The sequence below is a fragment of the Manis javanica genome, chromosome 4 (genome assembly GCF_040802235.1).
Source record: "Manis javanica isolate MJ-LG chromosome 4, MJ_LKY, whole genome shotgun sequence".
In the NCBI taxonomy this organism is placed as follows: domain Eukaryota; kingdom Metazoa; phylum Chordata; class Mammalia; order Pholidota; family Manidae; genus Manis; species Manis javanica.
In genome coordinates, this window is record NC_133159.1 from 46,006,096 (window position 1) to 46,021,332 (window position 15,237).

Below are 15,237 nucleotides of genomic sequence, written 5' to 3' on the forward strand. Positions count from 1 at the left end.
ATGGAGGAAAGACATCTTCCAATTTCAGTTGAAAGGTTTTGATGAACCCTCAGCCAGTGGCCCTGTAAGAGTGCTGATGGCCACTGAGGCAAAGTATGTAGCAAACTCCAAGAGACGAGCTCTGGCTGGCTGGCTGGCTGATGCTGGGTCTTCCTGGTTCATGGTGCAGATGAAACAATTATAGAGAATATTGGAACACTGTTGATGACTTCAACAGGAAAGCTTACTTTGGGAGCTGAACGAACTCACCTGCTCTCCACAGTGATCCACTAGCTCTGTGCAATCTTCCTGGACCTACTTGCACAGCCTCTTTAGGGTCCTAACCCATGGCTGGTTTGGCTTCCCTAGGAGCTGGGGAAATGGCAATGGTTCTCTTTTCTCTGATGAATCTACTGTTCTCAGATCTGGGATCCTGCGTCAGCCCTCACACGACAAGCAGGCCTAAAGGACAAATACTGCAGAGACTGTGAGTTTCTAGTGTTAGAACACTGGACAAGGAGCCAGTGATCTGAGCCCAAGAAATCACTTACCTGCTCTGAACCTGTTTACCCACAGGCCTAAGGGAAAGTGTAACAACTATCCTCTCTTCCTTATGGAGATGTCAGAAGATATAATGAGGTCAAACAAAACATATTTATGAAGTACCTAATATGTTCCAGAAATTGGCCTTCACACTGAAGATGCAGAACTGATTAAGCCTTCAAGAGCTCACTGTTTAATGGAAAGGTAAACACTAAAAGAAAAGTAAATGAAGAATGCTCAGGTACAGGAGGAAAGGAGAGCTATTATAACTTACTGAAGGTATCTATCTACTGCAAATGGGGCTGGGAAGTTACAGAACCAAAGAGGTGGTCTCCCTTAGGAGAAGGTATTTGCCAGCAAAGGAGGTAGAAAAGGTTACTCCTGCCTGAGAAAGCAGCATGAATAAAGGTGCAGAGAGAGTGAAATGGACAGAGAAATACAAGTGTTCTGTGAGCTTGAGTGGGGCATGTTTTATAGGGATGAAGGCCAGGTCTAGGGCATGTGGTACCTTGAATACAATAAGTCTGGACTTGATCCTAAGGGCTTTGGGTAGACTTTGAGTGGTTTCAAACTGGAGGAAACATAGACCAGACTTGTATTTTTGATAGCTTCCCTGGCTGCATCATGAAAAATGGATTGAAAGAGCAAGGGTGGGGACAGAAAGCTCCTAACATGGACAAGGTCATATATGATTGGGAAAGCCTGAAAGATCAAATAAAGGATCTGATTGTCACTTGGAGACACAGAGGAATCGAATTCATTGATTCAATCAGCCAACATTTATAGAGATCCTACTACTACTACCCTAGGATCAGGGCTTCTGGAAGCTGAGTGCTCCCCAAATGCCTGGGTACTTACCCTTTTCTTCTGACAGGAATCACACGTGGTCCAGGAAGACCAGCTGGACAATTCACAGTCAATGGGCATCGGCGTGCCATCCACACTCCGAGTCTGTCTACTCTTGGCAAAGCTCCCGTTGGCTGCATTTGACTCAAGAGAGTGCAGCCTTTCCCCTCTACAAGGTCACCATGAGCAAAGAGTCAAGATGGGAATTAAGCATAACCACCTACCCATCTATTCAGTAAATACATATTTGCTCACTTGTGTAATGTTATTAGCTTATCATCATTCAATTATAGGTTAATTCATCTAACAAATATTTACTAAATACCCAGAGTGCCTGACATTGTGGCTAGCTAGTCAAAAGAGTATCAAATTCAGATCAGAAGACAGTCCATTAGCAGCACGGTGATCCTGGTCTTGTTTTTCAACCTGTGTGAGCTTCACTTCTCTCATCAATATAGTGGGAGAATCATACCTACCTCCTAGGGTTAAATAAAAAAGTATATCTGAACATCTTCATAGACTCTAAAGTGCTACAGATATGCAAGGATTCAACCACAGCTAGCTGTGTGACTTGAGCAATTCCCTCTCCATCTCTGGGCTGCTGTGCTATGCTCTGGACAATGAGAGGCTTGACCTGGATCGTATGTAGACATGCTCTCATGTTACAAGCCTACAAAACATTTGCTGAGAATAAACAACCTCCAGGCACAGTACTCCAGGGGATGCAGAGAATATAAGACACAGGTTCTGCCTTCAGCACCTCACAGTTTGTCTTAGGAACAGAGGAATGTGTCTCACATCCTAGATCTTGGGACTTTATCTAGTGGGCAAGGTTTGTAAGCATGCAGACCCCATAGAGCTTTGTTTCAGGATGTTGTGGTGGCTGCAGTGTGGAGGCTGGATGGAGTGGAGAGAGCCTGGTGGCAGGCAAAGCAGGTGGGAAGCTCATGCAGTAGTGCCGGTGAGTGATGTTAGCTGGACCTATGGCAGTGTCTGGGAGGACAGACATACAAGGAATCTCTCAGGTGGCATGGACAGAAAGTGATGCATGATTGGACAGGGGTGGGTTAGAGAGGACGGGGCTTAGGATGATGCTGGTTTCCAGTGTGAATGTGTGGGTGAATGGGGAATACCGGAGTGAAAGAGGAGCTTGTTGGGGAAGATGTGTTTGGGACATGCTGAGTTCCAGGTGCCTGTGGAACACCTATGTAAGGTAGTCTGTAGCTAATTCCAATATAGGCTTGAGACTCAGGAGAGAGATTTGTGCTAGAGATACAGATCTGATCATGAGAAGCTGTGGGAGAGGACAAGACTGCTCTTGAGAGGAGAAGCAGGCCAAAGCTAAGTCCTGGGGGAGTGTCAGCACCACTGGCAGACCAGGAGAGATTGGTCCTGCCAGGCCAGGGCATAGAACGGGTAGAGAAGAGAGTAGAGATGGAGGGGAGGCTGGGGTGCGCAGGGGGAGAGAGGCAAATGGTGTCATATCTGCAGAGCAGTCAAGTAACATGAGACCCAACATATGTCTACAAGGTAAGGCAATGCTTTTTGCTCAATTCCTAGCATGTTATTGAATCCATCTTGGCCTCTAGTTTTCCTTAAGTGTAACATGATAGGTATATTACGGTTTTTATTTTTATTCCATCTGAAAGAACATATAACACAAAGATTCTTTGTAGTTTGTGTTCCTTTTCAAGGCAAAAAAAGGTGATGAGAAGAGGAATAGAACTGAGATTTGCTGAGCACCCAGGATGTGTCAAGCCCCATGTGGGCTTCACCTATGCTTTGCTGGAAGGCAGCTATGGAGCACAGCCACCTGGACAGGTGAGGGAAATGCCCGAGATGTGCAGCTGGTATGCAGTGATCTTGGGGTCTGAGCTGAGGTCTGTTGGACTCCAGAGGTTGAATTCGTCCACTGCCCCATGCTGCCTAGAAGGGAACCCGGCTAGTGTGCACTCCACCAGGCCCCTCTGTCTCCATGCAAGGCCTCTTCCATCCCTGTGTCCAAGATTGAGTCATTAGGGAGAGCATCACATCATTTCCCCTGTCTCAAATACACAGTGTATCACTCCAGACTAGGTCATTAACAATACATTCTCACTTGGCAAAAGTCCTAAAAAGAGGATAATATTAACTCCAGTGAAATCCATCTCCATGACTGCCCGGGAGACCAGCAAAAATCAATTGCCTAGTAAAGTTGGATCTTTAAGGAAAGGTCAAAGACTCTCGTGGAAACCACAGGTGGATACTTTGAAACAGTTACTCAAGGCAGGATGCTGCGCACTAGGGAGGGGCCTCAGAATGTGCTCTTCTCTACTGATTTGCCCAGGGTTGATAAAACAATATTGTCTGTGATTTGGCTTCTCCTGAGTGTGTATTTGACAGCTCTGCACGGTACCTTCTTCCTGTTTCAACCAATAAACAGTTAGGTTGTGTTTTTAGCAACTATCAACTGATTCAGGGCCAGAGTTCAGACAGAGTGGATAAGTAACATTCAACAAGAGCTATTAAGAATCACAGTTATTTTCCTCTCTAAAATTTGAAAGAATGTTAATAGGCAAGATGATTGTTTACAGAAGGAACTTGGTAAAAAGTAGTTATAGCCACCAGTTCTCTCATTTTTGTACCCAGTTTTCATTATGGAGGTGGCAATGCAATAATGAAGTAATCAGCTGAATAAATAGAATGTTTGTAAATTACATCAGCTTAGATGTGTGTGGCTTATTAGTACTACAACAATGCAAATCAGAAAGAAAGGCTAGCATTAAATCACATTTTGAAATCCTGGGAATAGCATGGGGCCAAAAAAGGACAGACTTGGTCAGAGCTTGTGTGTGTGGATCCAACATGTGTCTTTCATGACCATGAATTTCTACAGAAATAAACCACGTGGATGTTTTGACCAACTGACTTGAGTTCTGTCATTCAAAATCCTCTGTGTGCTTTTAATGTTGAAAATTTAAACATGCCCAGAGAAGTACAGAAAATAAAATAATAAACAACCATGTACTCACAACACAGGATTGTAATTGTTAACATTTTGATATATTTTCAAGTCCTTTTTTAAATGCAGAAATAGCTATAAATTTCACATCTGAAATTTATTATCCCCACTTCCAATTCCCTCTCCTTCTTTGCAGTGAGAATTATGGTCATGAATTTGTGTGCCTCCTTTCAGTCTTTTAAATATTTTTACATAGAAACATGCATACACAATACATAGCATTGCTTTTGTGTGCTTTACTCATACCACACATGTTGTTCTACAACTTGCTTTTGTCAATCAACATTGTATTCTTAAGGCATATACGTGTTGATTCATAGAGATCTAGTTCATTCCTCTCATATGTATGTTCCATTGTTGGACATATATTGCATTCAATTTATTCTTTTTCTTTTTGAAGGACACATATTTTCCCAATGTTTTTGCATGTGTAAATGCAAATGTAAAGCTACAATAAACACCCTTCTTCAAGTCCTTGGAACATATCTGTCTACATAAGGACTGGCAAGAATGTACCTTTCCTTGAGGTGCAGGGAATGCTGTTGCTAGCATTAGGACATATTTCACTGGGCCCTTGTCTCCTACTGTCTTTCTAACAGGAGTCTCTGATCAAAATAAAGATGGATCCATCAAGTACAGCAAGATTAGGTCAGCAATAAATTGCGAGCCATCAGCTTATATAGATGGGATGTGTCAATGTATTTTGGCTTTCTGTAGAAATGCCCTGACACAACAACTTTCTTGTCACACACAATTTGTTAGGCAGCTGCATTCCCTTTGCAAGTAGCATCCTTCCTCTTTGCTAGAAGGGGCAGCTACTGGGTGGCAGATTTTCAGTTTCTCCTCTCTCTGTCTTTGCTGTTGTAGACGTGAAATTTAAAGCAACATCTCACGGCAACAAATGTGTGGCCCAGAGATAGAGAAATGGTATGGGAGTCCAGCAAGCCAGATACATGGTGCAGATGGAGAGGGGATAATGCATTACTGAGAGGCAGAAAGATGCAGGGATATAAAGGGGCTCAGCACCAGAAAAAAAAACTGGATTTGAATCCATACTCTTGTGTTAACAGAGTAGCCTTGCAACAGTTACAGGATCTCTCCGAATCTCAGTTTCATTCTCTGCAAAACTGTAAACAATAGCAGTTGCCTCAAATAGCCGTGAGGATTAGAGCTAATCTATCTAAATGCCAGGCACAGAGTGGTAATAAAAAAACCATAGGTCTTATGACAAAATGACGATTATTTCACCTGATTTGATTACAAAAGTAACTAGAAACAAAATTCTTTTTTAGCTAATAGAAAGGCGATCTCAGTATGTTCTGTTCCAGAACTGAAGTCTATTTTCTACTTTATCAATAATCACCTATTTTGAGTTTAAATACTTACGGAGTTAAGGACTGCCCCATGGGAATCATGGGTAGAGGCTAGAGCACTAAACCTGGATCCAGGTATGGGTCTGAGACTCACGGAACATCAGGGAATCTCTTCTCTCTGAGGATGTTTGCTCTTCTATATCATGACAATAAGAGATTACATCTATCTCATGACATTGCTGGAATATTACATTATCTCCACTTCCTATTTCAGAGGGAAATCTGATATTTTTCCTTTGCTTACAACCCTTCACTGGCTCCCCAGTTGCCTAGAGAATAAGGTTCAAGTTCCTTAGCTGGCAGCCTAATGCCCCCTCAGCGCTGCCCATGATCCAACTCCTGCTTACTCCCATCTCGTCTCTGGCAGCTCCCTGACTTGGCCTGGGCTCAAGGCTTACTGAAGGGACTTGAAGCTTCAGGAACAAGCCAGTCTGTCTCACATTGCCATGCCTTTGTTTATGCTGCTTCCTCTGCCTGAAACACCCTTCACACCCTTGGCCATTTGGCCAACACCTATTCATATGTAAAGATTTAGCTCAAGCATCATGTTTTCTCGAATCCCTTCCAGACCCCATGCATGCCCAGCACAGCTGATTGCTCCCTGCTGTTTTTCGCCTGCACCTGTATCATCTCCTGCAACAGTTTAGATAGTATGTACTCACATGTTAGGTTTCTCCACAGGAACATAAGCCCTGTGTGTCTTAGTCCTCTCTGTCCTCATAGCCTGACAAGGGCCTTGCATAGGGATCAGTGTTGTGGGTCGGGTGGCTATGATCACCTTAGACCCTCCATTCCAGACGTGTCTCCTTGGGTCCTGCATCCTTCTCTGTATGTATATATAGTACACACAAGGAAGTCCTTGGCAGCTTGATTCTTCTTGGGGCCAAGCGGAGAGTATTCATAATCATAACAGCTATATTTTATTGAGTGCCCAGTGGGTGGTGAATACTCACCGTTCTGATCTCGCGGTGGTGCCCAATGGAGGCTGAGTGCTCAGCAGAGCTGGGACCAAGGGGTATGCCCAATGGGCACATTAAGTGAGAGGTGGTACTCAGACAGCATTTATGGCATAAGTAAATGGAGGGGCATTAACAGTCCTTCTTCCCACAGAGCTGCCTACAAAGAGGCCTGGGTGGTTCAACACTCATAGCAGGGGCATCTCAGGTGCTGGGAGTCCCCAGATTGCAAGACACTGGCATTTCTGTCACTGGAGCCCAAGTTTGAACTTTCACTCAGATTAACTCTGAGCTTTTACTCAGATATTTTCCTGAGCCAGTTTTATGCCCTATTAATGAATACCAAAAAAATGATGCAATGAGTCAGTTAACATTTAGCTGCTGGGGACATCTGGAGGGTGTGCGTTAGGAAGGGAGAGCCTGGGAACCCTAGGGGTGTGGGGTGATGAGCAGGTAGAGTGCATCACTGTCATTAAAATCATTAACAAGAATTGGCTCTTTTTTCCATACAAAACAAATCTTTTGCATAAAGAATCACACGGAGGCTTTTTTCAGAACACAGAACAAGCATCCTATTCTTCTCAGCATGACAAAATACATTTAAACATGTCAGTTTCGTAGAGGAACTTTTGTTGAAGCCAGCTGCTTGGTTCCATGATAATTTGTTGCTACCATTTTATCAGATGCATGCAAATTGCTTGAAGAGATGTTCCTTATTCAATATACACACAACACAGAAGCAGTCAGCCTTATGTGGCTTTATAGTCCCTGTCATATTACCGATCGGGGAATCATTTGCAGACGTCACTTACCGGTAGCCAGGCAAGCTGAGACAACACAGGGCAGCGCAGAGGAGAATGAGCTCTGCTGGCATCCTCCAGGACCGTGTCCTGGACATCTTGCTTTTCTCTATATGATGGGGGATCTAGTGGAGGCTCCTAGATCCATAGGAAGCCTGCACAGGGAGCACTACTGTCACCTTCTGTCCCCATAGAGCAAACAGTTCCGCAAAGTAAACAGAAAGCCACCAGTGACTGGAAACCCCTTAGACTTTGCACAGGCAGAAAACTTCACTGTGACTCTGGAAACCAATGAAAATGAGGGAAAACACTGCGGCACATGTAACCAGCTTTTGGGAGAGCAGCCGAGAGGCCAGGCTGCTAAGGCTGTAAGGACTGTGGGCTCTAGGTTCAGACTGCCTGGGTCCACATCCTGTCTCTGCCACTTACCAGCTTTGTGACCTTGAGCAAACTACTTTATTTCTATGCCTGTTTTCTCACTTGCAAAATGGTGCAATGTAACTTTATATGAGAAAGTGCTTAGAACAGGACCGTGTTGAAGCCCCAGACATTTGAACTATTATGACTAAGTAGAGTAAAAGGTTTGGAGACAGGCCAAGCTTGGAACTCCAGTTTTGCCTCTTTTTTAACTACATGATGCTGAGCAAGTAGACAAGAGGCTATAGAACTCTAGAGCCCATCCACCTGGGTTCAAGTTCTCTCTGTATGTTTTACCAGCTATGTGACCCAGGGCAAACTACTAAGATCTCTGGGCCTGACCCTCCCCATCTGCAAAACAGGGATAGTAACAGTACCCACCTCACAGGGTTGTTGCAAACAGTAAATAAATCTAAATATTTAAAACACTCTGGCCAGTGCCTAGTACATACTCCATGCTCTCTTTATTAAGTGACCTGCTATTTTTATGAACTGTCCCTGATTCTGTTTCCTTAGGTGTAAACCTGGGAGGGCTATGCCTACCTGTCGGTTGGGATAGTCAGATGAGATACTCGGTGTGAAAATGTTCCACAAATAGACAGTATAAAAATGGTAACTATAACAGAACAACTATCCAAATATGTGTGTTGTTATTATATGACTGCCAAGCGCTTCACTGTGTAGAGGGCAGATCGCTTCCCTGACCTTGCTGGGAAGTGAAACGGAGATCATTGGTATTGGTAGATTTAACATTTGTCCCCAGGATTGGCTAGTAAGCCTCACAAGGGATAGTAGGAGCACCTGAAAGGAGCTCAGTAAATGTCTTTGCCTTTCACCTACCACCTCTCCCACGGCAAAGGCCAGAGGGGACCCGCTGTCTTTCCTCTAGGGTTGAACACAGGAAAGGAAGGTGCCACTCAGGTATGGTGAGTCAAGCTTGTTTTATTTGAACCTAGAAGAGTGCTTCCCCTTCATGTTTTCACTATTCTCAATACTACACTGATTACCCGATCATTTCTTTGTGGTCTCACCTTTAAAGGGAATTGAAGGAAAATATTACACGAGGCTGTCTTGAACCTGCACAATCCAAGCAAATGTTCACAACGACCCCCCTAGCAGTGATACCTTGACCACTTGCGACCAGATGTGGCATGAGTGTCTGCACATTTTCAGTTCCATTGTGGAGAGTGTCAGCCCTGACTGCAACCTAGAGATGGCACCTACCCTGCCTGGGGTGAGGAGGCAGGAGTGGAGTGTTTAAGAAGCATTGTACATTCAGAGGCAATGTGCAAACGGTCAAGGCTCTCCAGTGTACCTCCCTGAAAACCATTGACTCCTCAGAATCAACAAATTCATGTCTAAACTGTACTAACCTTGCATTTGTGAAACCAGTCCACCGCCCATAAAGGACTGTGTGAACACAGTGGTTGGCTGTCCTGTTGATATTGCAGGAGGAGGTGAATGGCCTCAGAGTGGGGAGGCAGCAGGCAACTTGAGGGTGGGCCGGCAGAAAGAACACAAACTGGATTTGACTTTATTAAATGAGCTACCTAATTTCTCTAAGACTGTTTTGGCATCTGGACAAATGGGGCTAATAATTCATTAACACCTATTTTATATGGCTGCTTTCAGGTTTGAACATATAAAACATTAAGCCCCTTAACCTGTTTCCTGACACAGGTTAGAATACCAACCTGCTCCCAGCCTGCCATGTCTACCAGAGTAGCTGGACTGGGTTGGAAATGCAAATAGGAAAGAGTAGCAAGGAGATGGATGGAAAGCCACAGAGGCCAGTTGTTCCTTCACCTTAATGTGCCCAAAGACACAAGCTGGGCCACCCTGCATGCATTCCAGGCATCATTACCCCAAGCACAAGGGACTATCCCACCGCTGTCCCAAAGGATGCAGTGACCTGACCCTTGACTCAATTGATTATGGTAGTTAATCACTTACAAACAAGCAGAAAATTGCATTTCAAGAAAGATCCATGCCCTCTCTCATATCTGCCTGCATTTAAGAGAAGCCACATCCTTTAAGATAAAGACTCGTCTCCCATCTCCTCAACCTGATGGACTTACGGAAGAAACTAAAAATTTTAGAGAAAAGCAATTACATGAGTGAATCGTGTACTCTCTCACCTCCAGCTTTTTGTGCATGCTGTTCCCTCTGCCCAGAATATGTGCCACTTGGCTAAATATGACTTGTTACTTACATTTCATACTAATGTTAACTTTCTCAAGATAGCCTTCCCAGCTGACTCTCCTGGGTTCTTTTGAGTCCAGGCTCTAGTAGGTCTCCTGGAATTCCAATCTCGTGGCGCCCCCTGGTGTTTGCAGGTGGTGCTCACCTCGGGTCAGGCCAGGAGGATGGCAGCCTCAGGCTGCCCTGATACACATGCTTTTCAAAGACAGTTCTTAGCAATTAAACAGGTTTTCCCATACAGCCTCTTGTTTGATACTGACAATAAGCCACAAAGTATGCAATACCTCTGAGATGGGGGTCTCACAACTGGTTCCACTGTCAGGTACAAGTTTTTTTTCTGACTCCCAAACTCTTCTTTTTGTAACTCCAAGGCTTTATTCTGCAATTAGGAAGTCTGAGGAATGATTTAGGTCCAGAACAGTTACCACACAATTATCACACCTTAATACTCTCTGGCCATAGATCTCCTTGCTGAACTGCAGAGAGTTTTTAAAAATGATCATGTGTCTCCAGGCCTTTAAATTATATGCAGAAATTCATAGGCCCAGGTCTGTGCATCCAATAACAGTTCATTGTTTTTCCAGTCTTTGATAACTAATTTTCTAGCATCCAGCTCCACAGTTAATGGCACATGTTTCAGATTTTTGTTATGTCAACACTCCACTCCTGATACATATTTTTATATTAGTTAGCTTTTGCTGCCTAACAAGTAATCCCCAAACTTAGTATCTTAAAATAGTAATTTATTAGCTTAAAATTATTTGGGTCAAAAAGTAGGTCTAGGCTAAGCTGGGTGGTTCTGCTGGTCTTGTCTGGATTCATTCATGCAACCTCAGCTGGCTGGTGGGTCGGCAGGGGGCTGGCTGATTCAGGATGGTCTTACTCACCTGCTTGAGGATTCATCCTGTCTGGCTGTAGGTACTAGCTGTTGGCTGAAGTGATGGGGGTAACTGGACCATATGTCTCCAAACAGATTAGCTCAGTCTTCTTCATGGTTATCTCATGGTTCCAAAGAGCAGCAAGGAAGGTCAGGCTGTGATGCACAAGTGCTTTTTAAAACTCTCATGTTTTTTAGTGTCCAGTTGGCCAAAGCAATGGCCAAACCCACACTCAAAAGATGGATAGACGGGACCTGTGGATAGGAGGAAACACAGAGTCACTTTGCAAAAGGGAGTCCATACAAGATGCAAGGAATTTGTGGACTTTTTGCAGTTTACCATCGCCATGTGCCATTTTAATGCTGAAGCAGTAATAAACCAGTGTGTCTTCATTTCTGTCTTCTGTGTGATAATTTGGAAGCATGTGTTGAGACAACAGCGACTCATGGTGGAGGGGGCTTAAAACCCTAACTCACTGCAGGGAGGAGAATCCCTGCTGACCTACAGGGAACTTTAAAGTGAGTTAAACTTCTGTTGTGCTGTCATTTAGATTTGTGGTTTATAGGTCACTGTAGCCACAGCTATCCTACCCTAATATACTCTTATGTTACATACAAAATTTGGTGTATATGTTAATTTTTCTGGGGAAAAAGACTACAGCTTTCCTCAGATTCTCAAAAGGATTTGAAATTCGAAAGATGTAAAAACAAAACACAAAAGAAAAATTCCCTCAAGAAATATAACTTTTCCACTTCACAAAATGATTTTCAGTTCCTCCGAAGGTGGTGTGGCATAGTTTCAAGTGTTTGGGGTATCAGAGGACCTAGATTAGCATTTCACTTCTCCCACTTACTAGTTTATATCCTGACAAATCCCTTAAGCCTTCTGAACAGTAGTTTCCCTAGTTTCAAATGCAGGCTTATTGAAATAATGTTTCAAAAACCATTTACTGAGAGCCTACTAGATATCAGGCACAATGCTAGGTGCCAGGGTAAAAAGATGAATATGTAATAGACCTTCTCTAGGATGGCCGACAACCTGGACAGAGGCACAGCTGCAGTAATATATCAGGGCAGTGCAGTGTGATAAATGCAAAGGTCGGTATCTGCACAGTGCAGGGTGTGTGCAGCCAAATGTGTGTGTGTGTGTGTGTGTGTGGCCACCGGGAAAGGTTTCTCGGAAGTGATGTTTGAGTTGGCCCATTTGGGGTGAGGAGGAGTTAGCAACCCAAAGAACCAAAGCGAGGACAGGTGGCATTTCAGAGAGAAAGCCCAGGAAAATCAGACGCAAAAGTGAGAAACTGTACAGGGCTCGTGTAGAACCGTATGCCATGCAGGGCTGCGGAAGCACAGAGTTCAGACTGAGTGGAAGGGAGAAACGAAACTGCAGAGGCAGGAAGGAGTCATACCGTGGAGGGCCTGACAGGCAGCGCTCAGGATGGGATTTTATCCTAAGTGTAAGGGGAGTTACCGAGGGGCTTTAGGAGGGGAAGGAAGGGGCCAGCTTTCTTTGTGAAAGAGGTTACTCTGCTCTAGTGTTGAGAATGGACTAGAGGGAGGCAAACGGATGCAGAGAGACTGGTGTAAGTGTCCCCGGAGAGATGACGAAATGGAGATGGAGAGGAGGGCGTACGACACTATCTGTCTTCTGTTGTTAAGAAAAGTAAATTACATACTAGTTATGAGGGGCTTTGTAAACTATGAAGCTCTGCACAAAGGTGGGATTATTATGACTGAGATTACGGTTGTCTGTTAAGGAAGGAAGATTAAGTCCCCAGGGCTGAGCTCGGCAGCTGCTCAGGCAGCCCCACTCCAAGAGGCACACATTCCCGCATCGTCACCCATGGTCCTGTGGATTAAATGTATGGGCTCGTCTCCCTTAAGATGAGTTCCTTGTTCTCCAGGCTCACCTTCCTTGGACTTTGGGGGTCAGGCTTTGTCCTCCTTCTACTGTTCCAGGGTCCTAGTCAGTGTCTGGGATCCCTTGATCTCCAAGGTTTTCACTGAAGGCTTTTCCTCGAAACCTGGGGAAGCTGATTTAAAAGTGCCCTCAGCAGACTGCTGTGAAACTGCGTCACTGGAGGTAGCTATGCACATTGAAACCCCTTACCCATGGAGGGGGGGGGGGTGTTATTTCCACCATAGTTCAAAACTGGACCAGAATAAAGTATGGGTAGGCTGAGTGGGCAGTGAGATCTAACTGGGGAAAAAATAACCCAAAGAGAAAGGAAATGGTTCTATTCCCACTTAGAAAAACAAGAAGGGGAAAAAAGATAGCCAGCCAAATGAATGAAGAGTCCCATCCTTTTGGAGCAGAGAATGGCCATTCCTGGACCCCTGTCTCCTTCCTCTGAGGTACCCAGCTACACTATATTTCGTGGTGCCCCTTGCAATTCCATCTGGCCCCATGACTAGGTCATGTGGAATAGAGAGAGCAATGATGCATGACATTTTACCCTCCCACATGCCATCCTAACCTCTCTCTTCCCCCATCTGCCAGCTGAGTGTGGATCCCCAGGGTGAGGCTGGAAGCCAGTGTTGAAGAGGGCAGACCCTCTGGCAGCCTGGATTCCTGTATGACTGAATGGATCAGAATCCTCCCCACCCACTGCTGATTAGACAATGCCTGAGTAGAAATAAACTTGTTATGTTAAAGCTACTGAGATTCACCACTTTTCTGTTGTAGTGGCTATCATTACCTGAACTAATTTACCCTCCTTCCCACAATTCCCATTGTGCCCCTCACAGAATTGGCAAGCATTCGCCAGAAAGGAGTCATGGATTCAAAACAGACATCTAAGTTGCCACAGCTCTGGTGGTGGCAGAAAGGTGGTGTCTGTTTAGCAGAGGAAGCTCACTATTACAGGGTTTTGTTTGTCCTTTGTGTTGACAGGTATGGGGATTCTGTGTCCTCTATTATGTGTATCTGTATAGTAGTATGGATATACATTTCTCTCTGGACACACATAGGTGCCCTGTTTCTTCTACTGTTTTTGGTTTGTGAAGTATAGGTATGGATTTCTCTGGCTATAAATAGGGAGGAATAGATATGGGACATTGTGAGTACGAGCCATATAGTTTAGGAAAACTTAGGAAGCACAGCAAGAACGGCTGATCAGCACTGGTGATGATATCAGCACTGTGAAGGCCAGGTACATACAGGAGGCAGCAAGGTGCCCCCAAGGCAAGGGCTGGCCAGCGGGCTGGGAGGGGTGACTGCTGGCTTTGCCTCCATCACTTGGGAAGACTGGACAGGGAGTGATTTAGGGCTCACAATTTGATTTGGTGTTAATGACTTAGGGCCTGGAGTGGGCACATTGCTTGGCCCTTGGTTATTGGCAAGAGTACCAGAGAGGACTCAACAGTATATAAAAAGCACTAGAAGACAGGTGGGCCATGACAGTGACAGCTTTTAATGGAGTTTCCAACCTGGGAGAAACTTCCAGACACTGACCGTGAATGAAGCAGCAGTAGTGGGCAAGGTAGATGATTCATGGGTCACCCAGCAGTTCTCAGTATCTATGCATAATTATATGTTTAATATTGTAGCACGGTATATATTTTATATTAAACAGTTTTTTGGTTCCCAAAGTCTTAGGACATTTTACTGACCTCATAATGCCCACCGACAATGAAACATATTGAGTCCAACTTAGAGTAGTACATTTTTGTAAATGTTTTTATACTGAAGTACAGGCAATTTAAAAAAAACTAAAATATTGAGTACTCATTTTCTATTTCAGATATTTCCAGGAATGCTAGAAATGCATGAGGAGGTAAAACGGTATTCTGCCTGGCAATGTGCCAGGAAACTAATTACCTAGGGACATTCAACAACTCAAAGGATTAGGTAGTTGCATTGATTCTGTGGATTAACAGTGCAAATGGTAAAATTTAAGCCATTTTGTTCCTCTGTTCATTCACTCGCTAGTGGATCAAGTTCAAACCCCTTAGCCTGGCAAATGCATGCTTTCTCAATCTATATGCTTCAGATACTCTGAACTTCATGCCAATGCATTTATTCATTCAAATATATATCTTTTCAATGTCCACTGCGCAGGGAGTCCTGTGCTAAAGTCAAAGATGTGGCAATAAACATTGCCCTTGGCCTCCTGCCCACATGGAGCTTACAGTTTCATAGAGGAAATAAACTCAAGTAATTGCACATATCTACATACAATGGTGACTTGAGTAGTTGTAAGTAGTATAACCATATACTTTCCTGATGTCATTGGGGTGGTGG

At 44.2% G+C, this 15,237-nt stretch overlaps 1 protein-coding gene across 5 annotated transcripts in view; it reads right to left on the minus strand.

Moving 5' to 3' along the window:
* The window catches only part of C8B (complement C8 beta chain), a 49,659-nt gene extending 41,905 nt beyond the window's left edge, over positions 1-7,754 (minus strand). For 2 of the 5 annotated variants that reach the window (XM_037021973.2, XM_037021972.2), the window contains exons 1-2: positions 7,511-7,754; positions 1,381-1,537 (exon numbers count right to left, since the gene is read on the minus strand). In XM_037021973.2, the coding sequence (XP_036877868.1) occupies positions 1,381-1,537; positions 7,511-7,596 (243 nt within the window). In that variant the 5' untranslated portion in view covers positions 7,597-7,754. The remainder of the gene's footprint in view (positions 1-1,380; positions 1,538-7,510) is intronic. The other 3 variants (XM_017668891.3, XM_017668892.3, XM_017668893.3) reach the window with 3 other exon arrangements.
* Between the last annotated feature and the right edge of the window lie 7,483 nt (positions 7,755-15,237).